The sequence below is a fragment of the Pristiophorus japonicus genome, chromosome 4 (genome assembly GCF_044704955.1).
Source record: "Pristiophorus japonicus isolate sPriJap1 chromosome 4, sPriJap1.hap1, whole genome shotgun sequence".
Lineage (NCBI taxonomy): Eukaryota > Metazoa > Chordata > Chondrichthyes > Pristiophoridae > Pristiophorus > Pristiophorus japonicus.
The window spans coordinates 27,187,152-27,206,993 of record NC_091980.1 but is presented as its reverse complement, the minus strand read 5'-3'; the positions used below and the strand labels follow the sequence as shown (position 1 = coordinate 27,206,993).

At 43.8% G+C, this 19,842-nt stretch overlaps 1 protein-coding gene across 9 annotated transcripts in view; it reads right to left on the bottom strand.

Moving 5' to 3' along the window:
* Positions 1 to 5,882: 5,882 nt before the first annotated feature.
* LOC139262850 (prolyl 4-hydroxylase subunit alpha-2-like) overlaps positions 5,883 to 19,842 on the bottom strand; it is a 156,956-nt gene continuing 142,996 nt past the window's right edge. For 8 of the 9 annotated variants that reach the window (XM_070878045.1, XM_070878048.1, XM_070878051.1 and 5 more), the window contains 3 exons: positions 14,731 to 14,799; positions 11,962 to 12,058; positions 5,883 to 9,139 (listed from right to left, as the gene is read on the bottom strand). In XM_070878045.1, the coding sequence (XP_070734146.1) occupies positions 9,069 to 9,139; positions 11,962 to 12,058; positions 14,731 to 14,799 (237 nt within the window). In that variant the 3' untranslated portion in view covers positions 5,883 to 9,068. The remainder of the gene's footprint in view (positions 9,140 to 11,961; positions 12,059 to 14,730; positions 14,800 to 19,842) is intronic. The other variant, XM_070878049.1, reaches the window with a different exon arrangement.

The following is a 19,842-nucleotide window of genomic DNA, read 5'->3' as shown; positions in this document are numbered from 1 at the left end:
TGAGCAATGGTGCAGCAGGGAGGGATTCAAATTCCTGGGGCATTGGAACCGGTTCTGGGGGAGGTGGGACCAGTACAATCCGGACGATCTGCACCTGGGCAGAATCGAAACCAATGTCCTCGGGGGAGTGTTTGCTAGTGCTGTTGGGGAGGAGTTAAACTAATATGGCAGGGGGATGGGAACCAATGCAGGGAGATAGAGGGAAACAAAAAGGAGGCAAAAGCAAAAGACAGAAAGGAGATGAGGAAAAGTGGAGGAAGACAGAAAGGAGATGAGGAAAAGTGGAGGGCAGAGAAACCCAAGGCAAAGAACAAAAAGGACCATTGTACAGCAAAATTCTAAAAGGACAGAGGGTATTAAAAAAACAAGCCTAAAGGCTTTGTGTCTTAATGCAAGGAGTATCCGCAATAAGGTGGATGAATTAACTGTGCAAATAGATGTTAACAAATATGATGTGATTGGGATTATGGAGACGTGGCTCCAGGATGATCAGGGCTGGGAACTCAACATCCAGGGGTATTCAACATTCAGGAAGGATAGAATAAAAGGAAAAGGAGGTGGGGTAGCATTGCTGGTTAAGGAGGAGATTAAGGCAATAGTTAGGAAGGACATTAGCTTGGATGATGTGGAATCTATATGGGTAGAGCTACAGAACACCAAAGGGCAAAAAACGTTAGTGGGAGTTGTGTACAGACCTCCAAACAGTAGTAGTGATGTTCGGGAGGGCATCAAACAGGAAATTAGGGGTGCATGCAATAAAGGTGCAGCAGTTATAATGGGTGACTTTAATATGCACATAGATTGGGCTAACCAAACTGGAAGCAATACGGTGGAGGAGGATTTCCTGGAGTGCATAAGGGATGGTTTTTTAGACCAATATGTTGAGGAACCAACTAGGGGGGAGGCCATCTTAGACTGGGTGTTATGTAATGAGAGAGGATTAATTAGCAATCTCGTTGTGCGAGGCCCCTTGGGGAAGAGTGACCATAATATGGTGAAATTCTGCATTAGGATGGAGAATGAAACAGTTAATTCAGAGACCATGGTCCAGAACTTAAAGAAGGCTAACTTTGAAGGTATGAGGCGTGAATTGGCTGGGATGGATTGGCGAATGATACTTAAGGGGTTGACTGTGGATGGGCAATGGCAGACATTTAGAGACCGCATGGATGAACTACAACAATTGTACATTCCTGTCTGGCATAAAAATAAAAAAGCGAAGGTGGCTCAACCGTGGCTATCAAGGGAAATCAGGGATAGTATTAAAGCCAAGGAAGTGGCATACAAATTGGCCAGAAATAGCAGCGAACCTGGGGACTGGGAGAAATTTAGAACTCAGCAGAGGAGGACAAAGGGTTTGATTAGGGCAGGGAAAATGGAGTATGAGAAGAAGCTTGCAGGGAACATTAAGACGGATTGCAAAACTTTCTATAGATATGTAAAGAGAAAGAGGTTAGTAAAGACAAACGTAGGTCCCCTGCAGTCAGAATCAGGGGAAGTCATAACGGGGAACAAAGAAATGGCGGACCAATTGAACAGATAGGTCCAAGTCAGCATGGATTTGTGAAAGGGAAATCATGCTTGACAAATCTTCTGGAATTTTTTGAGGATGTTTCCAGTAGAGTGGATAAGGGAGAACCAGTTGATGTGGTATATTTGGACTTTCAGAAGGCGTTCGACAAGGTCCCACACAAGAGATTGATGTGCAAAGTTAGAGCACATGGGATTGGAGGTAGTGTACTGACATGGATTGAGAACTGGTTGTCAGACAGGAAGCAAAGAGTAGGAGTAAATGGGTACTTTTCAGAATGGCAGGCAGTGACTAGTGGGGTACCGCAAGGTTCTGTGCTGGGGCCCCAGCTGTTTACACTGTACATTAATGATTTAGATGAGGGGATTAAATGTAGTATCTCCAAATTTGCGGATGACACTAAGTTGGGTGGCAGTGTGAGCTGCGAGGAGGATGCTGTGAGGCTGCAGAGCGACTTGGATAGGTTAGGTGAGTGGGCAAATGCATGGCAGATGAAGTATAATGTGGATAAATGTGAGGTTATCCACTTTGGTGGTAAAAACAGAGAGACAGACTATTATCTGAATGGTGACAGATTAGGAAAAGGGGAGGTGCAAAGAGACCTGGGTGTCACGGTACATCAGTCATTGAAGGTTGGCATGCAGGTGCAGCAGGCGGTTAAGAAAGCAAATGGCATGTTGGCCTTCATAGCAAGGGGATTTGAGTACAGGGGCAGGGAGGTGTTGCTACAGTTGTACAGGGCATTGGTGAGGCCACACCTGGAGTATTGTGTACAGTTTTGGTCTCCTAACCTGAGGAAGGACATTCTTGCTATTGAGGGAGTGCAGCGAAGGTTCACCAGACTGATTCCCGGGATGGCGGGACTGACCTATCAAGAAAGACTGGATCAACTGGGCTTGTATTCACTGGAGTTCAGAAGAATGAGAGGAGACCTCATAGAAACATTTAAAATTCTGACGGGGTTAGACAGGTTAGATGCAGGAAGAATGTTCCCAATGTTGGGGAAGTCCAGAACCAGGGGTCACAGTCTAAGGATAAGGGGTAAGCCATTTAGGACCGAGATGCGGAGGAACTTCTTCACCCAGAGAGTGGTGAACCTGTGGAATTCTCTACCACAGAAAGTTGTTGAGGCCAATTCAATAAATATATTCAAAAAGGAGTTAGATGAGGTCCTTACTGCTAGGGGGATCAAGGGGTATGGCGAGAAAGCAGGAATGGGGTACTGAAGTTGAATGTTCAGCCATGAACTCATTGAATGGCGGTGCAGGCTAGAAGGGCCGAATGGCCTACTCCTGCACCTATTTTCTATGTTTCTATGTTTCTAGGACACCGGTTATAAAAGGGGTCGGGGGGTCTAGTAAGGAGGAGGAACTGAGGGAAATCCTTATTAGCCGGAAAATTGTGTTGGGGAAATTGATGGGATTGAAGGCCGATAAATCCCCAGGGCCTGATGGACTGCATCCCAGAGTACTTAAGGAGGTGGCCTTGGAAATAGCGGATGCATTGACAGTCATTTTCCAACATTCCATTGACTCTGGATCAGTTCCTATAGAGTGGAGGGTAGCCAATGTAACCCCACTTTTTAAAAAAGGAGGGAGAGAGAAAACAGGGAATTATAGACCGGTCAGCCTGACATCGGTAGTGGGTAAAATGATGGAATCAATTATTAAGGATGTCATAGCATTGCATTTGGAAAGAGGTGACATGATAGGTCCAAGTCAGCATGGATTTGTGAAAGGGAAATCATGCTTGACAAATCTTCTGGAATTTTTTGAGGATGTTTCCAGTAGAGTGGACAAGGGAGAACCAGTTGATGTGGTATATTTGGACTTTCAGAAGGCGTTCGACAAGGTCCCACACAAGAGATTGATGTACAAAGTTAGAGCACATGGGATTGGGGGTAGTGTGCTGACATGGATTGAGAACTGGTTGTCAGACAGGAAGTAAAGAGTAGGAGTAAATGGGTACTTTTCAGAATGGCAGGCAGTGACTAGTGGGGTACCGCAAGGTTCTGTGCTGGGGCCCCAGCTGTTTACACTGTACATTAATGATTTAGATGAGGGGATTAAATGTAGTATCTCCAAATTTGCGGATGACACTAAATTGGGTGGCAGTGTGAGCTGCGAGGAGGATGCTGTGAGGCTGCAGAGCGACTTGGATAGGTTAGGTGAGTGGGCAAATGCATGGCAGATGAAGTATAATGTGGATAAATGTGAGGTTATCCACTTTGGTGGTAAAAACAGAGAGACAGACTATTATCTGAATGGTGACAGATTAGGAAAAGGGGAGGTGCAAAGAGACCTGGGTGTCGTGGTACATCAGTCATTGAAGGTTGGCATGCAGGTGCAGCAGGCGGTTAAGAAAGCAAATGGCATGTTGGCCTTCATAGCAAGGGGATTTGAGTACAGGGGCAGGGAGGTGTTGCTACAGTTGTACAGGGCATTGGTGAGGCCACACCTGGAGTATTGTGTACAGTTTTGGTCTCCTAACTTGAGGAAGGACATTCTTGCTATTGAGGGAGTGCAGCGAAGGTTCACCAGACTGATTCCCGGGATGGCGGGACTGACCTATCAAGAAAGACTGGATCAACTGGGCTTGTATTCACTAGAGTTCAGAAGAATGAGAGGGGACCTCATAGAAACATTTAAAATTCTGACGGGGTTAGACAGGTTAGATGCAGGAAGAATGTTCCCAATGTTGGGGAAGTCCAGAACCAGAGGTCACAGTCTAAGGATAAGGGGTAAGCCATTTAGGACCGAGATGCGGAGGAACTTCTTCACCCAGAGAGTGATGAACCTGTGGAATTCTCTACCACAGAAAGTTGTTGAGGCCAATTCACTAAATATATTCAAAAAGGAGTTAGATGAGATCCTTACTACTAGGGGGATCAAGGGGTATGGTGAGAAAGCAGGAATGGGGTACTGAAGTTGAATGTTCAGCCATGAACTCATTGAATGGCGGTGCAGGCTAGAAGGGCCGAATATCCTACTCCTGCACCTATTTTCTATGTTTCTATGTCATAGGCAGTCCCTTGAACGAGGATGACTTGCTTCCATGAGAGTTCATAGGTGTTTCAATGAAGGACCCGATGTTCTAGTCCTGAACTCCAGTTGAGGGGGTGGAAGATGCCTCTGCATGAATTTTTTTTAACGTGTGGTGACCGTTGCACATCAGCCACCACACGGGCTTGACAGAACTAGGCCTTTACTCCCTTAGCACTGTGCCCCCTGACTCAGGGCCCAGATGCCCAAATCTAACTACTAAAGCGCAAACTATTCCCGGCCGCTAACTTTCCTGCCCTGTCGCCATTATCGCCCCATAACATAAATCCTAAAACCGAGCCCAAAAAGCTTCAGTTTTGTTCAACATTCTGGACCTCAGTCTCATCCTGACACCATTAAGGCTGTAAAGGGGTCCTAATTTCTATGGATAATCCTGTTTGTTTTTTTGATCCCCAATCCTCACTGGAACCATTGCCAGCTACCAACCCAGCTGAGAAACCACTTGAGCAAAATGGAAGCAGAGGATACCCAATATCTACCACCAGGACTGTTGATTTGAAAGTCAGGATGGGAACTGAATGTGTGAGCTCAGAAACGGACGGTGAACTCGGGGAGTCCTGGGATGTGGATTTGAATGATTTGTCCTGGAGTCCTGCCTGATCCATTAGCTGGCCCCCGGTCGGGAGCGGGAGCAGGAACTTGGCAGGAGGCCCCAGCCGGGAAACCATGGGTATGGCCCCCGGCCGTCAGTCGAGGTGGGGTGGGGCTTTGGAGACGATCTCTGGAGACGATCGTAGGTGGGGGGAGGGGTTCATTCTGGCCATGATCGGGGGGGGGGGGGGGCTTTCTGGCTGCGATTGGTGGGGGTTGGGGGCGGAGCCAGGCAAAAGGGGGCCAAAATCTTCATTGTCAGGCCTGGAGGAGCACCCATGTCCCTGCTGGCCCACAAGGAAACCGAAAATAAAGTGTTTACAACTAAGCTGCCTGGACCTCTTCTAGCCCATGGGTCACCTCCCATCAGGTCTGGCCTGACTGAGAAGCTATCACTGCTTCTCTACTCAGGGCTCTGACAAAAATTGCGCTTGGGTACCAATGACATAATTGGGACCCAATCTGCATATTTAAAGAAAGACCCTATCTGCTCAAAAGTGCAGGTTAATATCGGGACCCAGCGGGTAGGCAGTGGGATCAGAGGGGTAACTGACTGGTCTCATTTTAACCCGATTAAAATCGGGGCCTCTGGTTTGGAAAGGAGTGCTCAATTGCCAGAGAGTGTTTGGGTCATGTCATCAGGTTTAAATAAATATTAAAGTACAACAGAACAGTCCAGAGACAAGTCCCCACAATGATGTGATTTTCTTATTTTATTCATTCATTCCAGCACAGTAAACAGTTGGACCACAACTTCCTCCAGTCTCTTTGTGGCATTTGTGCTCCACTCAAAAAGTACTAAAACAAAATTAATAAAATTTAAGATTTAGAAAAAAAGGTAATAAAACCACTCTATATTTAAAACAAAATATATGCAACGGTTAAAACACCAGAGGTAAAAAGGTAATTGAAATAAAACATCAGTAATATTCTGCATTTGCAATGACCCAACCAGATTTGCTCTTCGGTGGAAAATAAATCTTTTCCCCTGCCATCTTTGGAGTGAAATTGGTAAAAGCAGCACAGAATTATACAGGTAATATTCTGCTTCTGTGGGTTTTCAACACAATCTGCTCAATTGCCACACCAGTTAAGTAGAAGGATTTAGAGAAGCAATTTGAGGTTGGTTTCAGACTTGTATGGGGATCAAGATGGATTACACAGCTTTTGAAGGATAGAAATTATAGGCCACATTGGTTCCTGCAGATTCCAGTCCAGTTACATGGGAGACACAAAGAGGATTTATAATTGCACCGTCATGTGCTGGCTAAACACCTTGTACTTCAAGAAGTGATGCATTGGTTGCTTTATCGTGTCATGCACACGAGTGCAGGGAGATATTTGACTTATTAACATGTTAAAGGACTTTAGGCCTTAAAATATGGCTTAGCTAAGGCCTTCTTAACTTAAGGAATCATCAGAAGCAGAATCCATTTTGTTTTCAGCATATTCTCTTTTTTTCTGTAAACCTGTTATTGTGGTCATTTTAACTGTTCTGTCCGAGCAGGAAATAAATTACATAGAATGTACAGCACAGAAACAGGCCATTCGGCCTAACTCGTCTATGCGGCGTTTATGCTCCACACGAGCCTCCTCCCACCCCTCTGCATCTAACTCTATCAGAATATCTTTCTATTCCTTTCTCCCTCATGTACTTATCTAGCTTCCCCTTAAATACATCCATGCTATTCGCCTTAACTACTTCTTATGGAGCGATTTCCACATTCTAACCACTCTTTGGGTAAAGAAGTTTCCTATTGAATTCCCTATTGGATTCATTGGTGATTATTTTATACATATGGCCCCTAGATTTGGTCTCGCCTACGTGGACACATGAGCCCCAATATTTGTGAGGAGATGGAGAGAGGACGAGGCGAGGTGGGGTGATCGTAGAGGCCGGGAAGCCCGGAAATATGAAGTACTGGCCGAATTTAACAGCACAACCTCATTTGATTCTCTGTTTTTCAATTTTATCCCTCTAGAAATTAACCCCAGTGCTTTGTTTGCTTTTTAAAAATGGTCTTATTAACCTATATCGTTGCTTTTAGTAGTTTGTGCAATTGTACCCTTAGATCCCTTTGCTCCTCTACCCCATTTAGACTCTTTCTTACAAGCAGTATGTGGCCTCCTTATTCTTATCCCCTCACATTTATCTATGTTGAAATTTATTAGCCAATTGCATGCCCATTCTGCAAGTTTATTAATGTCTGTTTGTATTTTGTTGCAGTTTTTCTCAGTATTAATTCCCCACCCTGTACCCCCCCAATTTGGAGTCGTTTGCAAATTTTGAAATTGTACTTCGATTCCCAATTGCAAATCGTTGACGCAAATGGTGAACAACAGTGGTCCCAGCGCTGATCCTTGTGGAACAACACTTCCCACTTTTTGCTGGTCTGAGTAGCTACCTTTAACCCTGATTCTCTGTATGTATGAAGGACAATCAAGAGAGATGCAAAACCCCAGCCGCCCTTTTTCCCATCTGGCGGAAACACATGATGGGATAGTCTGAGTGCTGGTAATCTTGATTCTAAAACGGCCATTACAGAGAAGTCATGTGAATAATACAGATGGTCTGGATATCATTGCTAAACATTTTGTGATTTTAATTACACGTCTAGTTCTGTTAATGTTTAATTCTTAAATTAAAAGCAGGTTTGAGAGAGACTCTATGAGCTTATGTTTCCAGGCGACGGGTTAAGGAAAGAAGGAACGTTGCAGAAATAGACTTTGTATAAGATTGTAACCCTTTCCCAGCAAGAATCTGTGATGAGGTTGCTCAAAAATATTCATCCTCAAGTTGGAGATATTAATTTTTTTCATCCAATTATTATGGTTAATATATTCAGCTGAGCCCAATTATTATGTTTCATTATTTATTCTCAGGATGTAGGCAACATTGGCAAAGCTGCATGTATTGCCTATTCCTAGTTGCCCTGTGAAGGTGTTGATGGCCTGGCCACCTTCTTGGGCTAATACATATTAACCTCTGAACCAGGGCTCATTTTCAGTGCAATGGGGGTCCTCAGAGAAACAATTAAGAATGTTACTAAAAATAACTCAAATTGGTTGGACACTTTCTGTTTGCACTTCTGGCCTATTGTAATTTAGAAGAGATTTGGATTAATTTGGTTAAAGGGAGCACTCAACATCTGCAACGTAGCAAAAAATGATAATAAAATTATGTTCAGATGCTGAAAACCAAATGGAAGTCTGTTGAGAAGATTCTCAAAGTGAAAATAAGCAAATACAATGATAACATGAAACGCCCTCATATAAGTTAAGCTGGAATGGCCAAACAGTTTTCACGTGAACCTTCTACTTAACTGGAATGTTTGAACAAGGTTTTGAGGCCTTCAAAAGGCAGAGGTTGCCCAGGAGAGGCACCGCTGAGCTGTGGGGAATACAAGATTCGTGGAGCTGCATCCATGTGGAGGAATGATGGGTCCAAACTGCATGTGTCTTTCTCTGTTCCAATCCGTAAGTCAGTAGGACACAAAGGATGAACGAAAAGTGATTGCTCTGAAATTTTCATCCACTTTTGTCCCCAAAGTGAACGGATTTGTTGTCTTCGCGCAGACAGCATTACATGAGTATTCTGGACAAATTGAGGGCGAATTACCTGCATATACACAGTGGACCACCAACGGAAAATACCACAAAAAGGTTTTTTTTCAAGGAATATCACAGTACGTCTCATTGTAGGGAGGGGAGAGGGGGGCCGGGGGGAGGGTGGGGGAAGAAAAAATGGAATGGAATGAAAATAACAGAGTGATGAAATGAACAAACATGAGGATGCACTTGAAGGGGTAAAATCAAATCCTGACTGTCTGCTTGACCTGATAAAAGGGAAAGGAATAAACAGGGACACCGCATGGACCACAAGTTCAATCCACCTCTGTCAATCCACACGGTCTTTTGAACTCTTGTCCTCTCTCATGAATCCATTTGTTGGAAACTGTGAATGAAACAAAACAATAGTTGAGGAGAGGTTAAAGGTCTGTAACGCATCATTATCGAGTATAAGAATTGTAATTTAGAATCCGTCTCCGTACGCCCCTTCCAAAAATAAGACAATACATTGGCCTGGATTTTGCAGTCAGCGGCGAAGGAACGACGCTCAGCACTGACCTCGAAAAAAGCTGCCCATAAAGATTTAGCGTGCTCTAGAGCGCAGACTTCCTCTTTCCAATGTCAGTTTCAATTTGGCGCCACCTACAGGGGATTTGTGGCATCCAGCAACAGGGCAGGCAGCAAAGAGACTAATCTGCCAATCAGATTGAAGAATTCTCACAGACAACAAAGCAGGAAGTAAAAAGCAGTGAATATAACTCACATTTAAATCATTGTACAGAAAGAAAAATAAAGATTGGGCTTAAGGAAGAAATGTAAATATCAGAACAAAAACTTGAAACAAAAAATAATTTTATTAACATTTTTTATTAAATATTCTTCTGAGGCAATGAGAATCCACACTGTTTCAGGGCCAGAGGGGGTGTTCAGCAGAAATTATGACTTAGTACGCTGTTAAAAACACAGTTACTCCTGATTGAACAAGGTTTAACTTTACTATTGCTCCTTACAGCAAGAATAGTGTGTAAATAGTTGAAGTTCACTACAAATCAGTGTTTTCTAAATGATTCTATCTGTGCAGACTGCAACAGCACACCCTGTGGAGGAGCAGGATATCACTGATAGCAACTTCTGGATTTCTATGTTTAACTCCGCACATGCGAACGGCTGAAGTTGCTGTCAGTTTTACACAGTTTAAACGGCAAGTGCTGACAGCCGAGCCCTTATCAAGACCATCAGCAGGCCGGGGCCATTGGAGGGAGTGGCGTGCGGCAGCCCGGCCTGGAAATCGGCGTGATCCCGGCCTGCAAGACCATCAGCAGGCCAGGCCATTGGAGGGAGCAGCGTGCGGCGACATACCACTGTAGGGAGCAGCACATGCTGCTGCAGGAGGGCGATGGCTGCGAAGCCAGGTCGCTGATTGCAGTGCGGGCAGACACAGCAGGAGGGGCGAAGGAGCGGCAAGAATCCATACAGGGAAGTGACCGGGGCCCAGGAAAGGCGTGAATCTGGGGCTCAGAAGAAGCGAGGACCCAGGGGCAGCACGGGCCTGCCCACACTGCGATATGTGTGCGCGCTCAGTCTGTGCAGCAAAGCTGGTCTCCAGTGAGTCTTGGGTAATCCTTGCCCCTGGACCAAGACCTAGCTCTGTCAAGACCGTGTGGTGGCTGGTGTGCAACGGCCACTACACGTTAAAAAAATCCAAGCGCAGGCATCTTCAACCCTTCACGATGCAGTTCGGGATCTGTAATATTAGGTCCTTCATTGAAACACCTGTGAACTCATCCCTTTTTGGTGTGGAAACAAGTCATCCTTGCTTTGAGGGGCTGCCTATGATGATGATGATATTACTACTGCAAATTCCAGGCCATTAATCTCGACTCCTTCATATTTCCTTTCTTCCATGCTGCATTTCACCATTGTGGTTGTGTTTTTTTGAGGGATGTCTTCAGCCAGTACATGCAGAGTTGACAAATTAAGTTGAGTGAAAGAAAGGTGCTCCCTGGGATAGTAAGTCCCTTAGCTACAGGAAGCCAGGATTCCTGGTTGTTTCGTGCCCTGACAATTTCTGAAACTGGACTTAATGTCAATGGGTTGGTTTTACAATCCAACCTTAACATGGATGTCCAGATTTATCTATGATGCTCCTTCTTTGCTGCTATGAGAATGAGGTCTGTTTTGGAGGCACCCCATTTATTATTGAACCCTCCTTTTACCCAACAAAGCCACAGATTCATATAAGTTATGAGGTATCCTCATTGCAATGATAACTTTAGTCTCCTGAGGGACCCTTGCAGGAATGTGAGGAGATGAGTATGGTGGTGTAATGGTTATGTTACGGGGGCTAATAATTGAGAATTTTAATTCAGTTTAAAAAAAAAATCTGGAATTAAAAAGCTGGTGTCAGTAAAAGTGATCACGAAACTGTTGGGAATTATTGTAAAACCCAACTGGTTCACTAATATCCTTCAGGGAAGTAAACCTGCCATCCTTACCTGGTCTGGCCTATATCTGACTCGTAACTGCTCTCTGAGGTAGCTGAGCAAGCCACACCGTTTCATCAAACGTTAAATGCTCACATCCTGAGAATGAATTTGTAGGACTGGTCCTTTAGTCTTTGTAGGGCGCACACTGGCTTTTCACTTTCTCAAGAGCATGCTGGTGACATGCCAGCTACCAAGGTCAACTGAAAATAAACCTGAGCAGTGTAAGTGAAATTCCCAGTGGGTATGGTGCTCATAGCAGGAAAGTTCTCACAAACTGGCACAAGAGTGCCCATTTCACTCGGAGAGGTCACATGGATGATTGGTGGGAGAAATGGAAAAGAAAAATATGTTGATAAAGTCAGGAATGTTCTCTTGAGGCTGGAGCTAAGGCATAGTGTTGGGGCTGAGTACAGGAAGCTTTACTCTGGACTTGGGCCTTCCTGCAACTGACTGCATGATATTGGCACTGACCAGAGATGCAAAAAAAATTTCATTAATGAGCACAAACATTCTATGCCTGAATATAACCATTAATAAAACTCACCAAAGAAATTGTTTAAAGAGGTCTTTTTTTTTAAAAAAAAGACACATCACATTCTGACAGAATCCAAGATGCAGTATAGACACGGAGATAGATAGAGAGCTCTATCTTCACTCATTTTACACCACTAACTGAATAAACAGACAGGCACATGGCTATCAACAGCAGCACAGATCTTACCCCATTTACTTCCTACTAATACTGGACAGGCTGCATGTCGTGTTCGATAATCGCCTTCTCCACTTCTAAAAAGGTTATACCAAAAGATTGCTGTGCCCTGAAAATAACAAAACAATGTTCAAATTGTCCCTTTATGAATTAGACAGACAAAATGCTTTTTACGAGTAAAGGTGAAGCAGTCCTGTATTTTTTTTTAAAGAATTAAAATAAATGGGTTTAGATTGGTTCCCAATTCCCTGTACAATATGGAAATGGAACAAATTTTTGACCAAGGGAACACAGCAGTGCTAGAGCACTCATTTGTTATCATCAGGGACTAGATTCAAATCTAGCCCAGGCAACGGGGGAGGGGGAAGGAAGATCTCCACAATATATAGTCAGCAGCAGCATGCGCCGAAACTCCTTCAGGTAGAATATGCGTTTTAATAGAGGGAAATCGGGACATTCTGTGCCAGGCGTGGAAGTCCCGCCCAGCTTGAAAAATTCGGGTTACCGCCCCCGAAAGGAAGTGGAATGCAAAATAACGCACTTCACTTCCTTTCTGGGGCGGTAGTACGGCAGACGGTTCGGGAGCGGGTCGCAGTGCTATGCACTGGGCTACGTAGGTGGGGCTCTCCCCTTCTTTAAAGGGAAGGGCCCAAGCTGCCAACTCTGTAGGTACGAACCGGGCCTCCATGGACCACCGGATAGCGGGCGTCCCGTACCAAGAGCCTGGCATTCAAGCAGAGTGCCGGGCTGAACGATCGCGGAATTTAGCGAGAGTCATTAGCGGCACTGTGCCCGGGCGAAAAGTTAGTGCGCCCCGGGGGTGCAAATGGGAGGCACAAACAACCCACATCTCGAAGCCATTTTCAAACTACAGCTTGGATTCAAATCCGATGTAGCCATTAGAAATGAGTGTCTTCTGTGGAATGGGCACTAGATATGATAACCTGCTAATAGCATTGCTTTACCTCCATGAGCTGGTTTCAAACTTAGTCATAGAAACCAGAATAGGCATTGAGCCCCTCGAGCCTGTTCCACCTGATCATGGCCGTGCCTCAACTCCATTTACCCTCTTTTGTTCCATTTCTCTTGTCTAAGAAAGATCTATTGATCACAGTCATAGCCTTTTTGGGGGGAGGGGGGAGCAAGTTGCAGATTTTCACTACCCGTTGTCTTAATCGGTTGTATTTAATCCTACTGATTAAATAGTGGGAATACAATCACCTCCATCAGAGACTGCCAAAATGTTCATTGATTGGGAAAGTAAGCTGTGAGGAGGACACAAAGAGCGTGCAAAGGGACATAGACAGGTTAAGTGAGTGGGTAATAAGGTGGCAGATGGTGTATAACGTGGGGAAATGTGAGGTTATTTATTTAGGTGAAAAATAGAAATACAGAATACTTTTTAAAGGCTGAGAAACTATTAAATGGTCAGAGAGAATTAGGTGCCCCTCTACAGGAAACACAGAGAGTTAGCACGCAGGTACAGCAAGCAATTAGGAAGGAAAATAGCACGTTGGCCTTGATTGCAAGGAGTTGGAGTACAAGAGTCTTGCTACACTGGCAGACCACACTTGGATAACTGTGCAGTATTGGTCTTCTAATCTGAGAAAGGATATACTTTCCAGAAGAGGGGTACAATGAAGATTCACTAGATTGATTCCTGTGATGAGAGGGTATTCCTATGAGGAGAGATTGTGTAGAATGGGTCTATAGTCTCTGGAGTTTAGAAGAATGAGAGGTGATCTCATTGAAACATATAAGATTCTGAGGGGGATTGACAGGGTAGATGCTGAGAGGTTGTTTCCCCTGGCTGTAGAATCTAGAACAAAGGGGCAAAATCTCTGGATAAGTAGTCAGCCATTTAAGACTAAGATGAGGAGGAATTTCTTCATTCAGAGGGTTGTAAATCTTTGGAATTCTCTACCCCATAGGGCTGTGCATACCAAATGGTTGAGTATATTCAAGGCCGAGTTGGATAGATTTTTGGACTTTGGGGGAATCAAGGGATATGGGGATCAGATGGGAAAGTGGAATTGAGGTTGAAGATTAACCATGACCTTACTAAATGGTGGAGCAAGCTCGAAGGGCCGAATGGCGTACTCCTGCTCCTAATTCTTATGTTCTCATTCTGTCGATTAGGAAATTAAATATAAACATTGTTTGTTAATCATTTTCTACATTTTGATCTTAAAGTAGCAAAAACACAAAACTTGAATTTGTCATTACTTTTGGTCGTTTTTCTCGATCTGCACACGAGCTTTTATTTTTGGCAGTGAATAGTCTGAGATGACAGTAACATTGCAGATCATGGTCTCTCTAACCTCAGGAATATAGAGAGATCCAGGTTTGAAGGGTGAGAGGGGCTTTACCAGGCTTGGACCGAGTACGAAAACTGAGGAAAATGTTCACTTTTGTTATTGAAGGAAAAAAGACTTCTATTTATATAGCGCCTTTCACAACCACTGGATGTCCCAAAGCGCTTTACAGCCAATGAAATACTTTTGGAGTGCAGTCATTGTTGCAATGTAGGAAACGTGGCAGCCAATTTTCACACAACAAGCTCCCACAAACAGCAATGTGATAATAACCAGAGAATCTGTTTTTTGTTCTGTTGATTGAGGGATAAATATTGGCCCGGAAGAAATTAATAAATGATTATAGCCAATGAAATTCCCTACAGGTTTGACAGGGCACCACTTATCCATTCACTTCTCACTTAACCATATACAGGAAGAAAAACAAAACAATAATTGGCAATAAAAATCTTGTGTAAATAGTTACCTTTTTTGGGTATAAGGCAGCACCAAAGTCAGGAAATACTGTGGCTCCTCCTGCTGGGACATCACTCATCTGGTATACAGAATTGCAAACAGATTTGTAAATATTGTGCAACAATATTCAGCCAAAGAGAGGTTGCTTTCATGTTAAATGAATGCAGCTGAACCTATGGAAATCCGGTTTGAAACAATCACTTTTATGTTAAATGCATGCAGCTGATGCAACCTAACTCAGCGGTTACAGGGACTGAAGCTGTAAACTATCGAGGTCACCATAAGCAGTGTGCAACATGTAAAGAACAGTCGATGATTAGACAGCAGCAACATCACAGCACGACATAACAAATGGTGCAAGCTCTTGCCTTCGTAACTCTCATCTTAAAAGACCCTCAATTTTTGACTGATCTGCAATGTTTTTTGTTTTTATTTTCTCACTCTTTTTAAATGTAGGTATGAATCCCGCTGTTTACCCTGCTCTCCCTCCCCCACCCCATCTCCCTTGGCTTCACCTGCCTGGTGCATCTCCTGTGGCTCATGAAGTGAGCAGGAGTACCATTTCAGGGTTCTGTTAAGGCCACTCATGAAACATGCAACAATGGTCCAGCAATGATCATATCGTATTGGCTCGCAAAGTGGGAGATGCCTGGCTTCCTCTCTACCCGTCCACACAGCAGCATCGTTAGGGTTAGGAGTTTGGCAGAAAGAAGGATAAACCACTATCACTCACAGTCATGGCAACTATGCATTAGTGGTTTAAGGCCTGGCACCATCCGAAGTTATTCTTTTTCCACCATCAGTTTTTTTTAATTTACTCTCTCCTTAAAGCATTGAGTCCTCACTAGAAATGGTTCCAAGCTGCCAGCACCTTGCACATCTCTATTCTTCACCTGGAAGTCTGGACAGTGACTGTGGCCAGACTAACCAGCTGCCAAGGCCATTGCTGTCTTCAAGAAATGAGTGCACATGCACACGTGCACTCTAGCCAGGGTCACTGGATAGGGTTCAGAGGCTGGAACCCAAATTGACTTTTATCTCGCTTAACCTACGCTTAAAAATAGTAAGTTTTAATTTCGGAACTATGGAGATAGAACTAGAATGTGTTAATGTGCTTTCTCCTCACTGTGGCAACATGGTCTGAGTTTCCATGGAACAGTGGTTGGTCTGTAGTATCTAAGAATGATTCCACAGGCACACAAATGTAATCAACTCACTGGATTATAAGATCTTAGTTACTGAGGTTACAAATACTGGCTGCACATACATGGTCCGTGCCACTAACAATGGCACACTGACCTTTGGCATGTATTCAGACAGATTGAGTGCACATATGGAACGAGCTAGACCATTGTAAGGAAGCATGGTTGGGCTTTGGCCAGTGCTTGGTTCAGTTAAATTCAATGGGCATTATGACCACAGAGAGAAAACCCTGCTTCAGTGTCCAGAGAAATGACATGCCCCACAAGTCCTACCCTTACCCACCAACCCCCCCCCCCCCCCAACTCAATGCTCTCTCTACAAACAATCCTGATCCTATCCCCCTTTAATAAGTAACACTAACAACAGCTACAGAAGTTTACTATGATCAGCACTATATGTATCTGAAAGTACTGCGTAATTTACCATAGCCCATGAAGGCTTTGTTGAAGTCAATAAACAGACATTTAAAAATAAAATCAATGGGTAGTTAGAACACCTCAATGATGCATTAATACAAGTTGGAATCAGACATCATAAACATGACAATGATTTCTAAAATGCTGCATTTAAAAAAAAAGCCTGAAACAATGAAATGAAACAGATATTGCAAATTCTGGCACTGAGCAGCCAACAGAAAGTCAGTGAACACTGATGGGACAACACAGCTCAAGACATTACACAAATAAGCTGAAGAGAAACTCTTTGAGTGCTGAAATAACATTGCAGTAAACACCTCTTAATGGGATCTTTCCACTCAGTGAGAAAAAACAGTCCATTCATCCAACTGTTGGACAAGCCATCATCAGGATATCTTTATTTGTATTGTCGCGCAGTGAAAGATGGTCAAGATGGACAATGAATGATTTCAGTGCCTGAGCAAAGACACCACTTTAAATGAAGGTCACAATTAACTAGCATTTACCACGTGCATTTTCCACTAATGGTTATAGAATGATACAATGGTTAAAGCATGGAAGGCCATTCGGTCCGTTGAGCCCATGCCGACTCTCAGCCCTTTCCCCGTAGCCCTTTTTTTCCTTCAGATTCTTACCAACTCCCTTTTGAAAGCCATGATTGAGTCTGCCTCCACCAACCTTTTAGGCAGTGCATACCAGGTCCTAACCACTCGCTGCGTAAAAAAGTTTTTTCTTATGTCGCCTTTGGTTCTTTTGCCAATCACCTTAAATCTGTGCCCTCTGGTACTCGACCCTTCTGCCAATGGGAACAGTTTCTCTCTATGTACTCTGTCCGGACCCCTCATGATTTTGAACACCTTTATCAAATCTCCTCTCAGCCTTCTCTGTTCCAAGGAGAACAATCCCAGCTTCTCCAGTCTATCCACGTAACTGAAGTCCCTCATTCCCGGAATCATTCTCATAAATCTTTTCTGCACCCTCTGAAAGTCCTTCACATCCTTCCCGCTGGGAAAGATTTCCTGAAAGTTTTCACGTTATGATTAAAAATGATGCCCATTTTACAATGAAACCGCAGTTCTTCAAAAGATAAATTTGCAGTACTCTACTCAGAGTACATAAAAATTACAGCACGGAAACAGACCATTAGTCCCAACCAGTCCGTGTCATGGTTTACCCTCCACGTGAACAAAAAACATATTTTAATTAAAAATTAATTAGTATACAGTATCAAAAATATAAAGTACTAGAAAAGCACAGGGAATGGTCAACATCGGAATCTTCCAAGTTAATTGTTCGGCTGTATGTCTTTATCAGAACTTGCGTGGTCAATGGGACTGATAAGGATAAGGTTCGGACATACCCAAGAGAACAAAGAGGGGGAGGAAAAAAGTAGAGACCAAGAGGAATGATTTCTGATTCAGGATGTTTGGAACATCAGTCTCTTAATTGACCCTGAGCTGCACATCCAAACCCATATCCTCTCCTTTACCAAGACCTCCACCTATGTAATATCATCCGCCTCCGCTCCTGCTTCAGCCCACCTTCTGTAGAAATCCTTGTCCATCCTTTGTCACCTCCAGACCCGACAATTCCAATGCTCGCCTGGCCAACCTCACATCTTCCACACTCCATAAACCTGAGCTCATCCAAAGCTCTGCAGCCCCTATCCTAACTCTCACCAAGTCCCACTCAATCATCAACCCTGTGTTTGATGACATATATTGGCTCCCGGTCCAGTAATGCCTTGAATTTATAATTCTCATCCTCATGTTCAAATCCCTCCCTGGCTTTGCTCCTTCCTATTTCTGTACATCCTGCAGCCCTACAACCCTCCAAAAACTCTGCGTTCCTCCAACTCTGGCCTATGCATTCTCCCCTGCCTTCACCACACCATTGGCACTATGTCTTGAGCTATCTAGGTCCTAATCTCTGCAACTCTCTCCCTAAATCTTTCTATCCCTTCCTTTAAGACCCTCCTTATGACCTAGCTCTTTGACCAAACTCACCCCTCTTAATATCTCCTTCTTTGGCTCCATGTCAATTTCCATCTGACGCTTCTGTGATGCGCCTTGGGATGTCTACCTACATTAACTATGCTATATAAATGCAAGTTGTTGTTACACAAGTCAAAATGTGTGAGCTCCAACAGAAGAGAAGCTAAACAATGTGACTGACACTACCCTGCTGTGAAAATGGATGTCATCTCTTCACCTCGACCTGTAGTCTCCTCTGCCATTCTCCCTTTGTACTTCTGGGTTTGTCCTGGTCAGTCCTTTAAAGTGGGTTCTTTTAGCTGACCAGATGAGGGGTGCTACCCAATACACTAACCTATCTTTGCCTTTCAGATGCTGACTGCCCACTGTGCATTTTTTGCTTTTATTTCCAGACTCTGGGTTTTTTTAATCTCCATTGCTGCAGTGTCAATTCAGCACAAAGATAATACGATGAAAAATGGGTTAAACATGTTGGGCATAAGAAGCCACAAGTACCGATGCACAAACATGCAATGAGAAAAATGATTCAATTCCAAACAGCTTACAGCCCAGATGACAAATTACATTGTAGATAATATCTTGAACATTATCAGAAACACCAACATAAATCATGCAAAAATAGAATTGAAGTGTAAAAAGCCCTGAAGGAGGGTTTCTATAATCTGTCTGCTGAATACAGCCAACATGTAGTCATTTTCCAGATCAATGGACACCAATTACCACATGCCTTTTGCCCACTTGCTTCAACAGATCTGAAGTTCTGCCACCTCCATTCGAGGTGTTTGCAATCCCCTCTCCTCCTGCCATTGTGACTTGTCCACAATCACCATTAATGCTCTCTCATAATTAGACAAAGGTGGGGTAGTAAGCTTACAGCATCATTGAATTCGCTAGTTATCTCCACCCCCTCCGCCACCTAGGAATGCGACATGTCCTTAAGTGCCATAAACTCACCAAACCTTAATTTTCCTTGTTATTTTACGCTTCACTGTGCGCTTTTCTACTTTACTTGACTGTTGGGCTCTCTTCTCTGGTTAGCCTTCAATTTGCTGGGAGAATTGGTTGACACAAAAGGGGTGGACAATCAGCGAAACCAAACAGTCCTAGTAAAGCCTTTATGAGAAGAATTCATTCAGAAGGAACCGGTAAAATTTGTCTGAAAGAAACCATCAGGGGTTGGGGGCGGGCGGGGAGGAGGAAAGCAGAGAGAATCACAGAATTATAGAATAGTACAGCACAGAAGGCCCATCGAGTCTGCGCCGGCTCTTTCGCAGAGCAATCCAATGAATCCCACACACCTGCTCTTCCCCCATATCCCTGCACTTTTTTCTACTTCAAGTATTTATTCAATTCCCTTTTGAAAACTACTATTAAATCTGTTTTCAACACCCTATCAGGCAATGCATTCAAAATCCTATCCACTCATTGCATAAAAAATATTTTCCTCATGTCGCTTCTAGTTCTTTTGCTGATCACCTTGAATCTGTGCCCTCTGTTTATCCACCCTTC